Below are 19,921 nucleotides of genomic sequence, written 5' to 3'. Positions count from 1 at the left end.
ATTACAAAATACAAAATATAATAGAAGATATAAAACTATAAATGAAAGTATATACACTATGCATTGTTCAAGTAGGACATGGAGTGCAAAATATGAGCAGAAAATTAAACTTGACTAAAACTAAAAAACTAAAACTAAACTTCTAAAGTGGAAATTAAATATAAACCTGAATTTCTCCTAAGGGGATAAATAAAGGAATATCTCATCTTATCTTATCTTAAAGGTGCAGTGTGTAACATTTAGGAGGGTCTATTTGCAGAAATAGGAATATAGTATTCATAGGTGTGTTTTTTATTAGTGTGTAATCACCTGAATACAGGAATCATTATGTTTTTGTTTTTGTTACATTAGAACGGAGCTGTTTTTACCTACAGATGCCGCGGGTCGCCTTCCATGGATTTGTCCTACACTTTACAGCCCGCTCTCATTCACAGGTCATCAGATACAGATACGAGCAGTGTTCAGTGAGTTGCAATCTGCACCTCTAGATGCCTCTATATCCTACACACTGGTCCTTTAACATCATACATTTAATTTACCAAACAAACCAAATTAAAGAAATAGAGTGACATATTTGGATTTTGTGATATTGGTACAAACACATTTGTGCTATTTAAGATGCTGTGTGGGACAAAGACACATTTACAGATTTTAGGAAAACGATATTGACAGTAGTCATGTTTTAATTTAGCATATTGAATGTAAAGTTGTATCCAGAAGCTACATGGACACATTAAAAATAAAACTATGTGGGTTTTGTATGACTCACCTGTGTTGGGCTAGTTCACTCAGTGTCATTTATTACTCATTACTCTTTTCAAAAGTAATATTATTACTTTACTTCTAACTCCCTGTGGACAGTAATTAGTTACACTGTAGATGGCTGTGGATCAAGAGGGGTGATCCATGGGTACATGTTACTTAGACACAAGTCGGGACTTGATCAATCCCGGCTTGGTCGCCTGGGTGAGGGTGTATGATGTTGAAAGACCCGAAACACCCAATGACCCCAGGTTCCATCACTGATGATGTGTCTAAGTGCATCAACAGATGTATATTTAACCACTACTAGTTATATTACTTGTGTCCTTTCTTACTTTCAGACTTACTTTGTTGGTTAAAATCAAAGTAATAGAATATATTAAGTGTTATCATCTTCCAAACCAGTTTCCTCCACAATTAGTAACTGAGTAGTTACTGTAATATTATAACTGACATGTATTAGTAATGAGTTACACTACTAGTCACTGGGGAAACTAATATTATTATTAACTAACTGGCTCCAACCAGTTAAGACACACATCATCAAACATTTGGGAAAGACGAGTGAGAAAGTTCTTTTTCTTTATTAAGATTCTTAATATTATTTTACAGCCAATATTTATGTTATAGTAGTATAATAGTAATGAGTAGTGGTAATAGTATTTAATAATAATAATAAAAAAAGTAGTTAATGCATTACAGCACCTCATAAGCAGAATTACATGGCAGTGTGTTATTTAGCAATTTCATTCATTTTCCTTGTGCACTTTTCTAAGAAAATTGACTTTGTGTCCCACAATAACTCCACCTGATTTAGACAAAACAAAGCCTGAGTTAGACGTAACTTTCCTTTTGGGCCAATAAGGCTGTATAGTACAGCTGCATTTCCCCTCTGCAGCCTTAACGGGAGCGATAGATTGGAGGGCGTTCGGGGCTCCTCCTCCTGACATATCTACATGGACAAAAAGCATTGTTCCTTTTGGTGTCAGGCCATGTCAGACATGAACATTAGCACTGCAGCAAACTAAGAGGAACTTTATTGTTTTATTAAAAGCTGACTAAGAAGAAGACATCCAGCATGCAATTTCTTTCTCAACGTAGCCCAGCAGGTGGGTTTGATATTTCTGTAACTGGTTACGCTTTTGTATGTAAAAACAGAAGCTTAATAAGAAATCTACATAGAATCTGTTTTTATTTGTTTTGACAGGAGTATGTTCAATTTCATCTCCAGACACTATAGAGATTGTTGTTATATAGGCGATTGTCTGATCTTGTTCATTGTATTCACACTTAATTTTACAGTATTGTTAGAACAATACTTAGAACATAAATTCTACTCAAAAAGAGCACACTGCAGACTGTTTTGAAATGTTAAAACATTTGAAAACTTTATTTAAACACTGACTTTGGCATTTCGACCACAGTTTAGGGCTTAAGATCTATCATGAGTGTTATATGTATATATAGATGTATATATAATATGTATATTACAGGCAACAGAGGAAACAGGTGTTAAATCTAGTCTGGATTATGGAAGATATTCAGACCAATCTGACCTTGAGGGATTTTAAATTGATCTATATCTGTATGTGTATGCAAACATTTTAAAATATTGTATAGATTTCTAATATATGGAAACGTAGAATGGATCTTTTGCAACATAAACAAATCCCTTAAAAAAATTTGAAAAACAATTTCCATGAATAATAATAACTAATGTCTTGCAATTTATCCACTTTCCGCTTCAAAGTAATGTCTCATTGACACTTGGCAGTGGTGTCTTTTAGCGTTCTACCCTGCCTCACCTCACCAACCCTCCAAAAAATTTCCATTGTTTAACACACACAGGAACAGATGAACCAGCACCTAATCTAGTCCCTTCTCTCAGTGCACAGAGAGAACAGACAATATCAGCCACATTAGAGTGCTTGATTTGAGTGGCAAGACCAATCTCGACAGCCAGACTTCCTTATTAACTTGCAGTATTTTATATAGACAACAGGCATTATGGATTACGCTTAGTTTGATACAGAAAGACTGAATCTGAATCTTTTACTTTGATACTGACAGTAAAAATGAAGCCATGTTTACTTGTAACCCCTTCATCACAGCAAATAAGGTTTTAGAAGTTCATGTATTTCAACAGTGAGTTGTTTTAAAAAGTCTTAAAATATATAGTACTTTACAAGAAAATAAAATTTTCTATAACAGACTTTTATTTATTTCTTATCCCTTTAAAGCAAAATTTCCATATTTAGAAAAATACTATTTGCTTCCTAGGGGGGAAAGTTGGATGAGAAGATTGATACTGCTCTCTATTTAATGGACAGTATTAATCTCACCTAATCATCTCATCACAGCAATTTATTCTTTAATCATCTGGTGACCACCAGGTTTGGAACTGCATTTTATTTTTTACAGTAAAAACATCTCAAATATCTAACTCACTAAGGCAACGTTTACACTTCTCACATCAGAATTCATGTGACTTTTACGTCACTCTAGACTGACATTTGTCATACAGGTCACCTCTGTACTATAACACTGGAATCTGATATAGGCTACATTAAAAATAATGAGAATAAAATAAGCAATAAATTAGAATTGAGCGCTAAGGCTTTCAGTGTGAACGCAGACTAATACTTTAAGTGACTTTACATTTATAAATGTAAAGGTAATTTCTTGTAATTTTCTCTTTTAGCTCAGCGGAGCACACATTTCTTCCTGGCATGTGTATTCATCATGATCGCATGCTCTGGACCAGTTTCCCCCATTCATGCTCCTCCAGTGACGACGGGTCTCCGCTCTGCTTTTTCTGCCACCCGAACCAACAATGTAGTGGGAGGCAATCAGAAAGCAGTGACCTTCAACCGGCTCATGGTCAACATTGGAGGGGACTTCAATCCGGACAGTGGTCACTTCCGCTGCCGCATCCCCGGGGCTTACTATTTCTCCTTCTCCGTGGGGAAATTTCCAAAGAAAATGCTTTCTGTGATACTGGTGAAGAATGGAGAGGAGGTGCAGGCGATAGCGTATGATGACTACCGCAAAAAAGGGAGGAAAGTTCAAAGCCAAAGCATAATGATCAGTTTGAAGGAGATGGACACAGTGTGGCTGCTTTTACAACAGAGTCCCCAGTATGCTTTGTACAGCAATGCTGGCCCTTACATCACCTTCTCCGGTTACCTCGTCTATCCTGACATCTCCCCAACCAGCTACATCACCAACCACCTGTCCCCATCAGGCCTGTCCTACCCAAACTGCCCCCCTCAGGCTGACTCCTGGGCCAGAGATCAGACATCAGAGCCGCCACAGTCTGCCTTCTCGGTGGCACGGACATCCACACTCATGGGTCAGAGTAGCAGGCAGCAGGACAAGCCACCTCTGACCTTTGATGTGGAATATGTCAACATCGGAGGGCATTTCAACAAAACCTCAGGCTTGTTCACGTGCCACTTCCCGGGTGCATACTTCTTTGCCTTCACTGTGGGGAAACACCCCCGCAAGGCTGTGTCTGTGAAGTTGATGACCGGGAAGGGTGAGGTGCAAGCGATGGTGTTTGATGAGGACACGTCGAAGAGACGGGAGATGCAGAGTCAGAGCTTGCTGCTGTCTCTCCGCCAGGGCGACAGTGTGTGGCTGTACAGTCAGCAGGATGAGCGTTATGCTGTCTACAGCAACCAGGGGAGGTACACCACGTTTTCTGGCTTCCTGGTTTATCCTGATGCAGAAAAACTCCCACCTCCCACCACACAGGACAGAACTCATCTCTAAATATCTTAATGGTGTCCTTTAAAAGCCAAAAAGTAAAAAAAAAAAAAAGCTGTGGTCAGTATAGTGTACGTACATGTACTTGTACATGCTTTGTTTGTTTTCTTTTTGTTTATTTTTTTTTACAGTAAATAATAATAGGGATAACGTTTCTTGCCAAATTACTCCACAAGATGGTGCTGTGATACAATTATGGACACCAACTATTTTTGTCCTTAAAGTGTAATTCGCTATAAGACATCGCAAACTTCTTTTTCTTTCTTCTCTCTTGGTTCACAGATTACTTTTAAAATTGTTTAGAAGTTTTAAAAAGCATTTTTTACATGTAAAAATGATTATTGCATGGCAAGGATAATTATGTAAATGATGTATAGTTTATTAACATTTACTTACTGTAAAAATGAGATTTAGAGATACATCATGGTCATGTTATGGAACTTTTATATTGTGGATATATATCTGTATCTGTTTTTATGTTTCATGTGCATTTAATGAAAATAAATTCATACACTTGAATGAATTAATGTTTGTATTTCTTCTATAAGTCAAATGCTAGAAGAAGAAGCAGAACATTTACTTTAATAATCCCAAATGGGGAGTTCTTTTTTTGCACATATTGGACTGAAATACAATCACACACAGGCCTTATAGAGATGGAAATGTGGAGAGATGGTGGAGTGATGGGCTGCCAGGTAGAAGCGCCCTGGGAGCAGTCAGGGGTTTGGTGCCTTGCTCAAGGGTGACACAATGTGTTGCACTGAGTACAAGCTAGATTTACTGCCTGTTAAGTTTATATTGTCTGCACCGAAGTGTGGGGTAACTGATGACATCTTCATTACTCTAATGAATGCCTTGTCTTTTACTGCGAACCGAATCTACCTATGGGTACAAATAAAGTAACCTTAAACCTCATTAGTACTACTGCGACTCCAGGTGGTGGTGGTGCTGCTGCAACTACTAAAACTTCTGCTACAGATCCATTGTAGTGCAACAACTACAGCAGTAATAGCAGTATACAAGAAAAAAGAGGAAAGAAGGAAACAGCTTTACCAAAAGGGAAAATGGAGGAACCAAACATTCAAAATTCAAACAAATTATCAACTGTAATGGTGTACATTAAAATGGATGGAAGAGAAATGTTAAATATTCTTTAATTACAGAAAATGGGCCAAACATGCAAAAAACAAATAAACAATAACAGTATTTCGGTTGGTATCTTGGGGTCGTATTTGTTCTGTTACTCAGCTGAAATTAAACACTAGCAGATGGTTAAACTTAGTTAGAAACAAGACATAAAAATAGTTGTTTCTGTTGTTGCAGGTTGTACAATGAAGCTCTCTATTCCATCAGGAAAACCCAGACATTAATAGACATTCATATTTTAATATTTATTCGATATTTTTTATAATTGACTTGAACATGTTTCAGTTTAGTTTATTTTAGTGTGTACTAGCTTCCTCTTTGCTGACTACAGGTATAAAAATAAGAAATGATCAAACATCCTTTTTTCTCTTAATCTTGTTATTTATTGAGGCAGAACATACAACATTTGAGTATTTACAATGAGCACTATTTGTTTTACAAATAAAAAATAAATGAACCTATTATTAAAATCAATGTAATCTAAACTTTACACTTCTAATGAGCACCATCTTTGCTTTGGATAATTTCCAGTGTTCACGTTGGGACAATATGGGACAATAAAAAATAAGCTATTTCAAATGTCTCAACAATGAGACAATCTCAAGAATCACACAGTAAATAAACATGATGTGAGTCATAAAAAACTCCATGAGCAGAATAAACACAGACAATACTCTAAACCATTCACCGAGTCAATACACAACTAACAAGGTCACACAGAGGCAAACATTTTGTGCAGGGATTTAATTTCAAATTGTCAAATCATCCAATATAAATATACAGTTGAACCATGACTTTGCCTTGCAAGCTGAAATGTCCATATTATCATCCATATCTTTCCACTCTCTTCACCTCTGGTGTGTCACTGCACATCCCAAATCTCACAGAGCAGCGGGGTAAATTTGTGGTCGTTCACTCTCCAGGATGTGAGCATCTCCGCGTGGTAGTGGCTGAGCGTTCTCAGCTCCGTCAGACGGCCCAGGAGACGAGCAAAGTACTGTGGCTCCTGTGGATGCTGCAGGACGCACAGCTTTCTCAGCACGTCCAGTATGGTCTCCTGAAGTCTCTCAACAGCCTGCTGATCCTTCACATAAGGTCGATCTGGAGTGGAAGGAACCATGAAGATACATTAGCCTTTCAGAATATCCACACAAAATACTTGTGGGTCATAGGAAGCTGTTGAGACTGGCTCACCTGGTGTCAGGATGGTTATGGTGGTGAGGAGAGCCTGTTCCTCCTGCATCATGTGGAGTTCACCAATGCTTTTGTAAAAGTTGAACATGGGTGTGATGAATTCCTCTGATATACCTGCAGAAAAAGATAGGTTCAGTCTTTAGGAAATATCAACAGTGAATGGGCACCAGCAAGCTTACCTTGAAGTCAAGAACAGACCTTGGATCAGTGATAACATGAACAATATAATGAGCTGTCTTGGTTTGTTGAGTTGTTTCAGAACATACAAAGTACCATACTAACAATGCCCTAGTCTATTTAAAAATAGATAAGTGGAATAAAACTTTAAGGGTAACAGTTGTTCTTATCTACCCGTTGAGGTTAAATATTACAGTTTTAAATTGTCATCTCCCAGATAAATAGCAATCTATTTTTTTAGATGTATATTTACTAGAAATCTTTCTGATATCTGATAAGATTACACCTGAACACTGTAAACTGAGTTTCTCACACGATTACCTTTCAAAATAAGAAGTGATCTGTTCCTGTATGCAGATGATGTTAGTCTGTATAGTGCAGCACCTCATGTGAACTATCTGATGCACAATGGAGCAAAAACTGTGTCAAAGGCAAAGGTGGGAAGTACAAATTTTGTTATAGTACTTTCTGGTATCTGTATTATATATTTTTTTCGGTGCATATCACGCATGACAGATGTAACTGCACAAAAGTGTCCTTCGGAGACCACAGTATCTTTTACTCCACTTTTTTCTGAGCAAAGAAGTTCAGTGAATCAGTACAGAGAGCCTTCTGTGCTATTTGTACTTCTACTTGAGTAAAGGATGTGTGTACTTTTGCCACCTCTGGTCATAGGTGGTGCACAACAGTCAGAACACTGCTAAGAACAAGTATAATTTTATCTGGTAAAATGGATGTATAGAACAACACAGAAGGAAGAGCTTGTCTTGCATAAGAATCTGCACTTTGAGCCATTGAGTTATTCAACAGTCCTCACTAATCTGCATTATTGTTCACCTATACAATCACCAAGACAATAAACTCTTGCTCTCTGTGTCTTGCAGACAGGATACATTTCTGAGCATTTCTGTACCCCTATCATTGAAACAGTACTATTTGTGTAAGTCTTCTACAGTACTTTTAATTGCCAATAAATGTCAAAATAAAAATCAATAATGTGAAAATACGGCTAATATACTGTACTTGCCTTTTATGTTTTACTGTGTATATATTTTGTTTACATGGATAAAAGAGAAATGCTGTGTTCAGATTTGAAAGGCTGTCAGGCACAATAAATAAAACTATAATTAATAGATTGCCAGGCTGATTGCTCAACAGTTCAAACACTAACTGAGGGTCAAAGGTGTGCAGTGTTGTACTGTACTGAGGACAGTATTATGGATAAACTGGAGAAGAAGAGGAAGGAGGAGGAAGAGTAGGAATACATGTAAGAGGAAAATATCAAAGGGCAGATAGAAAGAACTCAGAGAAATATTCTTCACCATGTTTATGAATTGAATTCATGAAATGAACTGTACATTATATTTACAATACAGTCTCATAGAAATGGCATGTGTATATGAATAAATTGTTTTCATAATTAGGTTGTGGTGACAATACATGCCAGAATTATATTCAGAGACAACCATGTGTATCTAAATGAATGCAAAATACTAAGTCAAAGGGAAGAAAGAAGTGGATTTGAATGAGTTAAAAGTCATTTGTAACTGTAAAATTTATAACTGTGACAAGTAGTCATAACTGTAAAATTAGGGCTTGGATTAGTGTTATAATGTACATTATTGTACAAGAATATTGCAGCTGAAGTATTTTGATCATGTTTCCTGGTAAAACTCCTTTAACATATAACAAATAAACTTCTCTGCTTTTCTTTCTTTAGGTAAAAGGTTGTTACAAACTGCTCTCTATATAATTTAAAATGTTTGTGTTCAGTTTGTTCTTGCACAACAGTTCCTACTCTCGACGCTCCTCAAACTAGCAGAGGGTGTCTGTCTGCTCGGACACATCATCAAGCATTCAGAAATGCCAGTGGGGCTCAGAGGGAGAGAAGTGGACAATAGCACTCTTGATGTTTTGATAAGGAACAATAGTCTCTTCAGACAGCTTTGCTCCCTTATTTTCCCAGACTGGCCTTTAGTGTGAATATCTCTTATCCCCACCATTCACACCAGAGCTCCGCTGAGGGACCCAGTGACTCACACACACTCCTGCCATCACTGCTGCTGTCTATCTAACTGTCCAACCTGGTTGACATAATGACACCTCACATACATATAGATGATTTTTTTCAAAGCCATCAAGCAGGAAACTGTTTAATATGGGATATATTTGTAAATAGAGAGACTGCAAAAACAGTATTCGTGAGGAAAACCATTCCATGGTAGAAACAACTTAAATACCGGTATGTATGTTTTAATAAATCAAACTCAATGCCCCCTAAAGAACTGGGTTTGCTCCCCTTTACTTGTCAGCATGCCCACACACATGCCTTAAACAGAGTGAAACTGTACCCAGTGAGGGTTTGTGTGCATGTGTAACCTACACCCAGCGAGAGATCAACAGGTCAGCACACATCGCCTAGCTGCATCACACACAGATCAGGCAGATCAATTATTAAAGGAGGATCTGACTAGACCGGACTGCTTGGCTGCAGTTGGAACTACAAATGTCATGATGCTGCTGGTGGAGCAACAGATCAAGACTTCTGAAGGTCATGAATTATGTGTTAAGATATTCTAGTTCCACACTTTTAGACACAATTACATGGATTATTTTGGGTGATTAGAGTTTAAGAGGCCAATATTTTTACTATAACTACATGGATTAGTGTAGCTGAGCACTTTGAGTACCATGCAGTATGTTCTATCAGACTGTGCCTTACATTTTTATTCATCACTTCATGTTGACTCACCACTCTTGCGTATTCTCTCCTCCAAAACCTCTGTGTGTCCGTTGGGCATCTTCTTGCTCAAAACCTGCGCTGAGCGCAGAAACATGGCTTCCACAGCTGAACCCTTCAGCAGAGCGATCTGATCCTCACGATCCAGAGAGAGAAACCCTGCCAGAGGCATCAAACCGCTCGTTACATACAGCAAAGAACACTGGGACAATTTAGTTTTTTGTATTTGTATTTGCACTGATATCATGGTCTCAGCGTGGTATGCTACTATCTCTATTTCCTGTCTATATTCTATAAGATTTGCAAAAGAAGAAACAATACCTGGAATATTTTTTGTAAACTCCACCAGAACTTGAACTTGACTTGTTGCCATTTCCGTCAATAAGAGGAAGTTTTCCTCTGCACTGTATTGGTCTTGCAGCTGGAAACAACAAGTAAATACAAGTAATACAAGCTGCATTAACTCCACCAGCAGTATGTTTTACTACATTTACTAGCTATTGTAGCATCAGAGGCCAAAGCATGTCATCATGTGAACTTTAGTGTTGGAAATTTAGGTACATGGTCCGAGTGGGGCATCTTTTTGTACTGGCTCAGTGTATATAAGCTGCACTCGCCAGTTTTAAAGAACTCATCTGTTGGATCTTTTAACGTCGATAATTAAAATAATACTGTACATGGTACCAATAGTACCAGTGTGTAGGATTTAGTGGCATCTAGCAGATTGCAACAAACTGAACACTGGTGGCTGTAAAGTGTGTAGGAGAAACTACGGTGGGCGCATAAGAGCTCATTCTAAGGTAACAAAAACACAACAATTCCCATATCCACGTGATTATAGACTAATAAAAACATACCTATGAATATTATATTCAATATCTGCCAATAGATCCTCCTAAATGTTACACACTGGACTTTCTTGTTGTTACAGAAAAGTAAAGTTTGAAGTGATATTGAGGGTAATGTACCAATTTTTTGGCCATATCTTGAGGAATCTGATGTCTGTTGTAAGCATCTAGGATGACCTTTATGAGTGCCTGCTGCTCTTTGGTGATTTCAACTTTTTCCTGGATACAGACAGAAAACAAAAGCAACACATCATTACATGGTGGCACGTTTCTTAGAGTTTATATAAAATAATTGTATATTTTGGAGAATAACTGTGATTACCTTTGACAGCTTGGTGGTTGAGGTGACCTGTTTGTTGTCTGTGTTGTCTGCCCCCTCTGTCTCGTCTCCCGTTGACTGTCCCGGGGAGGCCTTGGTGTTCTTTCGCAGCCTTTTAGATTTACACTGGATCTCTGTTAGCAGGCCTGCCAGCGGTGATGAAGGCTTCACTATGTGTGTTAAATACCTCACAGCGCTTTATTCAACAACATTTGTAAATGTCCATTTTAATTTATAATGAGGCTGTATTAAAGTTGTAATTAATATTAGTGCCAATACTAATAGTGAGAATCCTAATTATATGTAATTTTCTTCATATTTTAACACCATATATCATATCCACTGTAACATGTCAGTGATCCTTAAGTCACAGTTTACATTTAAATCTCTGCATATATGTTTCTGTTCCTTTAATTGATTTATTGTCTTCCATTTTATAGTGTGATTATGCATTTCTATTAGTGCCTTTTTTACTTTTGCTGCTGCAGTGGCGACATTTTCGATTCATATATTTTCACTTTACCATCCTTATCAGGATAACTTTTTCCATCAATAATACATTCATGTAAAACCTTGTTATTAATTTACATTCCTTATTGACTTTGTAAGTTCAATCAGAAAAAATGAATGAATTAATGTTCTTGAGAGGACAGGAGAGGTGGGTAATCAAAGAAAAAGGACAGAAATCAACCTCTCTGGTGAATTAGTGTCTGTCTTTTCACACCATGACCAAAAAAGTCGTATTTGTTGAGCTCTTATTGCACCAGCTGGGAGAGTCATGAATGCCTGCCACCTTGCAATATTCATCACAACTACCCTGCACTATTTATGAGCAACAGGAGTCCAGTCGGTTCTCCTGCTCTTTTCAACTGACAGCTCTTAATAGACCCAATAACTAATAATCCTCCGAAGACTCTAAAAGTACATGTTCGTATTTACAAGTTCTGTCTTCACAATGAGGTTTGCTCTGCTTATGGAAATACAGAAGACTATTCCCAAACAGCCAAAAGAGTATAATGACACTTTGAAGCTGTTAATTTTTCCTAATGAAGCTTAAGGTGTGTTTAATTGCTTCTATTCCTGTAACAGTAACTGAACCTGGACCTTTTGTATTGTGTGATATGTGACATTCAATCCCCCAGTAAAATGCAACAGGCCATGTCAGAATGGAAAATGAGGGCTCACCACGGCAGCTTTTGACAGCCTCTCTTGACTCTATTAAATAGCCATGGTGTGTGCGTGTGGACGGTATAGGTTTGTTTTTTTTATTGATGCATGATAGTAAGTAGAAACATGCCCACAATTCATTCCCTCTCCATCTTATTGATTGACTGATTGTTTCTGCATCCTGTCAGCAGGAACAGGAACCAGAGTCTCTTAACAATCAGTGATACTCACATTCAGCCAGCATGCCCATCTGCTTGCACTTTCTTAGCCGACACTCCTGGCATTTCCTGCGCATATACATGTCCATCTCACAGTTTCCGCCACTCTTGCATTTGTACACTGCGTTCTTTGTTATGCTCCGTCTGAAAAAACCTGAACAAGGTTGACAGAAAATAAGGCATTATCGGGAGCCAGGTACAGAAGATGGTGTTACACAAAGTCAAGACATTTTGGACTATAGACATGCAGTGTGTTCTGTTGGGTCAGACTGGAATAAAGTGGTCGAAAATAACTACATATATTCACTTAAGTACAGTATTAAAGTCATTTTTTTCAAAGTACTACTACCTAATCATTTCCATTTAATATTACTTTATACCTCTGCTCCAGTACTACTTTGTACACATTTTTCTAACCACATTTAATGCCAGCTATAGTATAATAGTAACACTGCAGATTACAGTTCTACGAAAAACACATTTATCTAATAAATATGATGCTTATAAAACATTATAGAAAGTCATGTAAATTATCTCCACCTCGACCAACTGCAACAGTAAATGGCTGCTTACACAAAAATATATCAGGGATAATAACAGTGATACAAATATATATTATAATACAGATGTCTGAAAGAATCCATTCTGGATATTGAGTTGTATCAGTTTTAAACATCTGCATTAACAGAATTTGGGGCTTTTTGGCCATTTTGGGGCAGCAGAAACAAGCTGTGAGCACAACATATTATCACATATTACGTTGATATGGCAAACATGTTAGGAATGTATTTGTGCATGTACATTCAGCATACACAGAGCTACATTATTATTCATTTAAGATGTGTCCTGACCACCTGATTAACCAGCTTGTCTCTAACTGAGTTTGTTTGTCTTTTGGTGGTGAGATGTTAGTGTATAGGGGAGTTAAAGACAACGTTGATGAGAGCTGTCTGAGTGAACCAAAACACTAAAGTCGCAGGACAGCAAACTAAAATAAGACACTAAAATGCTCTGTAGCACTAAGGGGGACAGCAGAGTCAGGTAATAATCCTCACACATTACATAAAGTCATTTGAGTTAAAAGCACTTTGTAGATAATCCTTCTGCAGTTTAACTTGAGCCAAACTTTGAATTCAGGACATTCAGGAGTTTTGGTGTTACTACTTTTACATAAGTAAAGGTATCTGAGCTTTTTTGACCAGAAAGGATAAGCGACAAGTTGATAGAAATGAAATTTGTAGGTTACACACTGTTCTAATAATGTCACAGAGAGAACCCAGCTGGCAACATTAAAGAACAGGGAGAGCAACAGAACAAAACACACACAAACACACACGCACACACACACACACACACACACACACACACACACGAGCACAGAATAACTTTGGAACGGTTATTAGACATTCTGACATAGAACATCAAGCAGAATAGCATGCATTAGCGTAACTGAGCTCAGGTTGCTCCTGCATTGTACAGCAGAAAGCTGAGAGGGAACCCAATCTGGCAGCAGTACCATGTAGACCTGAGCCTATTCTCAGTCAAATGGCAGTACAAGCCAGCTGCTGCACTCCTGGCATTGTCCAGCCTCACAGTGTGGAATTACACTCATACCCGTTCACCCTGTGGTTTGGCAGGAATCACAGCAAATTCACCGTGCCATAAAAACATGGGAAGAAGCTGCTAAAGGCCACGACTCCACTGTCAGCAAGTGGATAATCTTTACATGGAGAAGGGTTGTAAAGCGTAAAAGATTTCCTCATATATCCTTTGTTCTCTTTAGATCAGCCTCAATCTTTTCTTCAGCTCAAGAACTCTGACCTGAGCTTATATATATATATATATAGCTTATATATACTGATTGCATGGATTTACTGCACGTAATTAAATATGGTATCAACGGCATTGCCCCACAATGCACAGCAGTAGTAGTAATAGTTAAACAATTAAAGAACCAGTGTGTAGGATTTAGTGGCATCTGGCATGTGAAGTGTCAGATTGCAACAGGCCCCTATTTACAGCCAGTGTTTAGTTTGTCCACTCTGGACTACTGTAGAAACATGGCTCAATATGGCGGACTCCATGAAAGGCGATCCGCAGTGTCTGTAGACATAAACGGTTCATTCTAAGGTAACAAAGGTCATCTTCTCTCACCTTTACATCCCTCACAGGTGAGAGCATTATAGTGATATCCAGAGGCCTTGTCTCCACACACAACACACAGTTCCTCCCCTTTGACCCTTCCAGCCTGCGGCATGTGCCGGGTCCTCTTGCACACGGCGGGCACGACAGTGGACACCTCCTCCATCTCAGCATCATAGCTGACCTCCAGGGGTCCTTTCCTCAGTTCATAAATCCCTGTGTGTGAGTACCATTCGTCTCCGTTGTACGAAGGGTAGTAGTTCTGACTGGAGTAGTATGGTGTGGAAGACATGGTTGGCTCCATGGACATGTACTGCATACTGGGATGGCTGGTGAATGGTAAGATGTCAGGATCCTGAAGGAGAGGACTGCCTTGGTCTGCCAGAATATCTAGGATAGGAGAGGGATTATAAAGCATTTAAGACATTTTAACATGGCGAATGGAGATGTGGAACCAAATAATGACAGAATAATCTCCATGTCTGAGTCTGTCTGTCTAATCACCTTAAGAGGTTGTTGTGTTTCTTGCCAGCTGATGAATGATAAGTCCAATATTAACTATCTCTGAGCTGTCCAACTCCAAGGGAAATATCTGGCTCTTTAGCCGCTAATAGACCATTTTCATGGAAGCCATTTTGTCAGAATAGTGAGGTAAGCTCATGTGTCACCAATGATATTTTACTTTTTGATTAAGGTCTTGTTCCATTCAGGTCTAACAGAGTCAGGGTGCTGCTGATGTACCTGTTGGCTCACTGTAAAGGCTCTGCTACATATTATATTCCATTTCTGCCAATAGATCCTCCTAAATTGTACTCACTGGACCTTTAATAGTGAAGCATAAGTGTCAGAAGCAGTAAGTTACCAAAGGAAATCCACTTTGAATAATGTCAAACCAAGTCACTTTTATTTTCATGTACCAAAATCACAAATTTATCTCAGGGGCTGCAACATGATACCTCCTGTCATTAAAGTGCATTTCTGATAAGGAAAAACTTTCAAGTGCTTCCCGGGAGTAGCTTGTTAGAACAGAAACTTTCTCAGCAGTAGTCGGTAACCCACACAACACATACTATAAATCCATAAATCATTAACAACTCGCTTGCACAGAGCACACTGTGTCTTTTAGAATTACATGTAACTCCAAACCAAACAAGTTGACACGTTTGAAACGGAGTGTTTAACAGGGATTACACTGTTGTTTCATCATGATTTCCAGAGCAAGTGTGGTATTTTTTTTTTTTTAAACAGCAAAGGGGTGATGAGTACCAGATCAAACACCATGTGTAGTCCACAAGAATAATCCCTCAACTGTACTGAAATACTGTCAGACATTCAAATCTGTTATTAAAGTAAACAGACACACTCAACACTCATGCAACATCTGTAAAGTATATGTAACACTGACCTCTTGAAGACTTGGTCTGGACCATGGCCATTTCCGCGTGACCAAAGACACAAACTATTCAGAAAATTCACTTTCTTAACCTGACAGTCCAGCTGTGCTTTGTAGCTCAGTCCTGAGGCGTCTAACTAACAAATCATCTTCCATTTATGTCTTCTGATGGGAAACCTTCCTTTACAGACGGAGATCAAGTACTAGTTGCTTGAGAAATCCCAAGGGGGGGGGGGCAAAGGTTGCCCACAGCTACTCATTAACCACACAGTCACATTTCTTTACATCATTACAAGTAGCTGGCTAATGTGTGTAAGTAATTTCCAGATCTGGTTCCAGCTGAGCGCTACTGTGTGGTCTTGTTTAGGTATGTGAGTGTCCAGACATGGGGGTGAGGTTCATGCAGTTACCTGGAGGTACATGTACATCCATACAGTTTTAGTAGGTGCGTTCTTGTTTATATTTACTTTAAGATGTAAGATTTAATTTGTTACAGTAGGTGAACTCTTTGTAGATATCAGGATTTATGAAGAGCAGTGGTTGGCAAACTTTGTAGATCAGACAAGTTACCTCCTCCCCATAACCAGTCGCCATATTCTAATGTGTTTAGTTCAATCTATTTTAAAATTACTATTATTTAACATAATTAAGTAGATCAAGTTCATGGCACACGAGGATCCTGGAATTAGGCTCTGGCTCCTTTTTTTATGTTCAGTTGGTTCAGTCAAGTTTCCACTTGTGGTGACAGAAGCTCACATTTAAATAATGTATCTGTTATATTTAGCTTTCTATTTCACTTCACTGCCCGCTTGTTAACTGGTTTCCACTCTCAAGTACAACACGTGTTGTTTCAACCCACTCAGATCAGGAGGAGTGTCTTGTACAATCAGCTGGTAGTTGATTGGTTGTTCTGACAATAAAAATGCAGATCAGTCTCACACCACACTGTAAACTGTAATCATATCTGCATGTTTATATTCCCACTAAACACAAATATGTAAATATAAATCTATATATTGTTGTACCTTTATCATAATTTCTAATTTTTCAAATTCTAATCACTGATCGACGACACTCTAAAACTGCTGTTATTGGATTAGTTTTCTAATTTCTTTCCCTTTTGTAATAAGGTATCAATATATTTACTTTTGATTTATTAGTTAATCAAAAACATGAATATATAAATATAGCAAATAAAGTAATGTTGGTCCAGACTTAATTATCTCAACAAATGGATGGGCTGCCATGACATTTGGTACAGGTATTTATAGCAGCCTTGCTGTAGTACTTGAGTGTGAACTCGAGTTGTATGTTTTGTCTATTGTCTCACACTAGTGACTACTTGCACTCTGACTTGTCTTGAACTTGGCCATTGGTCTCGCAAAATGTTCTAGAGTCCAGAAAAACATGATTTTTATCTGAAGTAACTTCCTCCTTTAAAACAAAACCATTGATGAAGTGCTCTTGTTTCAAAAATGGGTATTGGTTTAATTCAAAATCCATCTAGAACTGCTAACCAATCAATGTCACTGGCTGCCAAAACGCATCTCTTTGACAAAACCATTCATTTTTTTCTTTCTCGCCTTTACCTCTCTCATTTGGACTCAGTATTAACTAGTCCTGGTCTTGAACTGGTGGTGATCTTGACTACAGCACTGCACTCAGGATCAATAACTGCTTTAATAACTGTTTAGTAATCACTTCACTGTAGCACCATCAACAGGTTCAATTTGTCCAATTCTTTGGTTTAAGCCCAATAGCCTACCTGCAAAACAAATTACATTCCCATAAACTTCAGCTATGTTTAGTACTAAATATCAGCTGTTCACACAGTAACGCACTAAATCAATCTAAGATAGTGAGCGTGGTAAGCATTATGTCTGTTAAACATAAGCATGTTAATGTTGTCTGTCTCTGTGTCTGTGTGTTAGCATACTGATGCTAGCATTTAGCTCACAGCACCACTGTGTGGGTCTTGTTATTTCTTTCTGTGAGCTGGTTCCTGCCATGTAGACTTACCGAACAGGTGGGAGCTCTCTGAGATGGAGAATTCATCGCTGGGTGGGATTTCCAGCGGTCCCACCACATCGATGTCAGGGCCCACCCACTCATTCATTCAGGAGGGTCGTCAGGCACCAACTCAGAAAACACAGGTTGGACTGGGCCACAAAGTAGTAGCAAGCCTCTGTTTATGTCTGTAACAAGCATAAAAATAGTGTGATTTGTGAACTTGCGGATCTCTTGAACGCCCATGCAGGTCTGCAGGATCCTATGAAACCTGCACCACAATGTAATTAAACATCAGCACAGGAGTTTCTACATCAACGCACCTGACAGTTCTTCTCTCCCACACAGGGAAGAGATGTTCAGTAGCTTTCCTGCAGGGAGGTGAGGCATGAAGGTCAGGCCACAACAACAAGGCCTCCTGAAGAACAAGTCATGGGAAGAGTCTTTTCTTTCTACCTCATGTCAGAACAGTTATTTCATGTCCTCCTGTGTTGTTAGGGGCTCACTTGACAGGGTGTATCTCCAGATCCGTGTTGTTTTACTAAACATAATATATGCAAGCTTCACTCTTAGATTTAATGATATGGATAAACCTTACTAGATGAGCTTGGAGGTATCTCATGAATAACACACTTTTGTTTTTAAACCTGTACATTGCCTTTCTGGTGTCAAGGTGACAAAATGTGTCACATGTGAAACATAACTTTTATAGACTTCATCGGCCACATTTTTGTAATTAACTCAGCGTAATTTCCCTTGAGACTCAAAAGCAACCCACAAGGACTCAGAAACGTCCAGCCGCCTCTCACAACCCACACAACAGCCGAACGTACCTCAGACATAGTGGCACACCGCGGACTCATAAGAAAGTCACCTGTACACCGGTGAGCGTGAAATGTGTCCTGACTTGATCTCATAATTCTTACCTTATATCCTAGTCAGTGAATGTTGAATTCCTGCCTGCTAACTTTCCTCTTTTTCAGCCTCGATTCGGAGATCCACACTGTGAGCTCAATCAATATTTGCTAATGAACATTAAGCTGCCTGTGTCTGGGCTCCAGAGAGAGCATGTGTGACCAGTTGAGGTCAGGGAGAAATGGATGGTGGTTATTAATTAAACTGTCCATTCCTGTCCATGTCACCCCCCCCCCCCAAAAAAAAATCCCTCTTTATCTCACCAAGACAAGAGGCTGCCTCATGAATTCTCCAGCAGAGTAAAAATCCCACCCACACACCCACACAAACATCACACATAGAGCATTCAACCAGTCATTAGCAAATACTGCAAGCCAGCGGAGTAGAAATGTTCAGTTTAAATATTCTTTTTATCTTTTAATGAAAACAGAGCATCGTGGTGTTTTTGTGTCTTCTACACTGACTTTTGTATAAGTAGGTTATCATAAAAGAACTCTTAAAGCAGCTGATTGAATCCATTTTATCATGTCCCTGCAATGTGCAGTATACACCAGATTTGTGTATGTTATCACTTTCATACCTCAGTGTACCTGCTCTGTTGTCTTTACCTACTCTAAGATGAATACAAATCAAATTCTTCTTGTCTTTATGAGCCTTTTGTCCAAAAACCAGAAGTTTAATCATTGATGGGATGTTGCTTCATCTAAAGAGGCCCTTCTGAATCAACAGACAGTCTCTCTGAAATAAACAGAACCTTTGCCATTGGCTGCCGGCTGTTTGTGGACTATCTGGTCTGTGTTTGAGAGCATGTAGGGAATGAGCTGGCAGTCTCTGGGAAGGAACGGACACAAGTATTTAAAAGTTACATGTACAGTAGTCAAAGTACTGATGTTCATTTAAACACATTTTACATATCTCTCTTCATGTGAGAACAGATATTGGGTGTTGCGTTTTACCTTGGTGTTTTGTTACTGATTCCAGACTGACCTTATTGTCAGTGACGTACGCATGAAAAAACAGAAGCACACCCTGGAAAGTGACATAATATCCCACATGTTCTCAAGGACTTGTAGCACTGCGAGGACGACCGGCGACAAAGTCCATAACCTTGAAACTTTTCATCGG

At 38.6% G+C, this 19,921-nt stretch overlaps 2 protein-coding genes across 3 annotated transcripts; one reads left to right on the top strand and one right to left on the bottom strand.

The window, feature by feature from the left end:
- The first annotated feature begins 1,840 nt into the window (after positions 1-1,840).
- On the top strand, positions 1,841-4,536 carry c1qtnf13 (C1q and TNF related 13). Its single transcript, XM_035665625.1, has 2 exons — positions 1,841-1,871; positions 3,464-4,536. The coding sequence occupies exons 1-2, from the start codon at positions 1,841-1,843 to the stop codon at positions 4,534-4,536; spliced, it is 1,104 nt and encodes a 367-aa protein (XP_035521518.1).
- Positions 4,537-6,105: 1,569 nt separating this feature from the next.
- On the bottom strand, positions 6,106-18,062 carry nr1h4 (nuclear receptor subfamily 1, group H, member 4). 2 transcript variants are annotated; one of them, XM_035665256.1, is made up of 9 exons: positions 17,894-18,062; positions 14,494-14,871; positions 12,353-12,493; positions 10,958-11,100; positions 10,756-10,854; positions 10,109-10,208; positions 9,800-9,946; positions 6,871-6,984; positions 6,106-6,777 (listed from the first exon to the last, which is right to left on the bottom strand). In XM_035665256.1, exons 1-9 carry the CDS (start codon positions 17,988-17,990, stop codon positions 6,539-6,541), a joined length of 1,458 nt encoding a protein of 485 aa, XP_035521149.1. In that variant the 5' UTR covers positions 17,991-18,062; the 3' UTR covers positions 6,106-6,538. The 2 variants fall into 2 exon arrangements, with proteins under 2 accessions (XP_035521149.1, XP_035521150.1); XM_035665257.1 differs by lacking the exon at positions 17,894-18,062 and adding an exon at positions 15,887-16,049.
- Positions 18,063-19,921: the final 1,859 nt, after the last annotated feature.

The sequence above is a fragment of the Morone saxatilis genome, unplaced genomic scaffold, assembly GCF_004916995.1.
Source record: "Morone saxatilis isolate NCDOM2014 unplaced genomic scaffold, NCSU_SB_2.0 Contig2, whole genome shotgun sequence".
NCBI classification, from domain to species: Eukaryota; Metazoa; Chordata; class Actinopteri; family Moronidae; genus Morone; species Morone saxatilis.
Note: the sequence above shows the minus strand (reverse complement) of the source record. Positions and strands in the feature narration are given on the sequence as shown.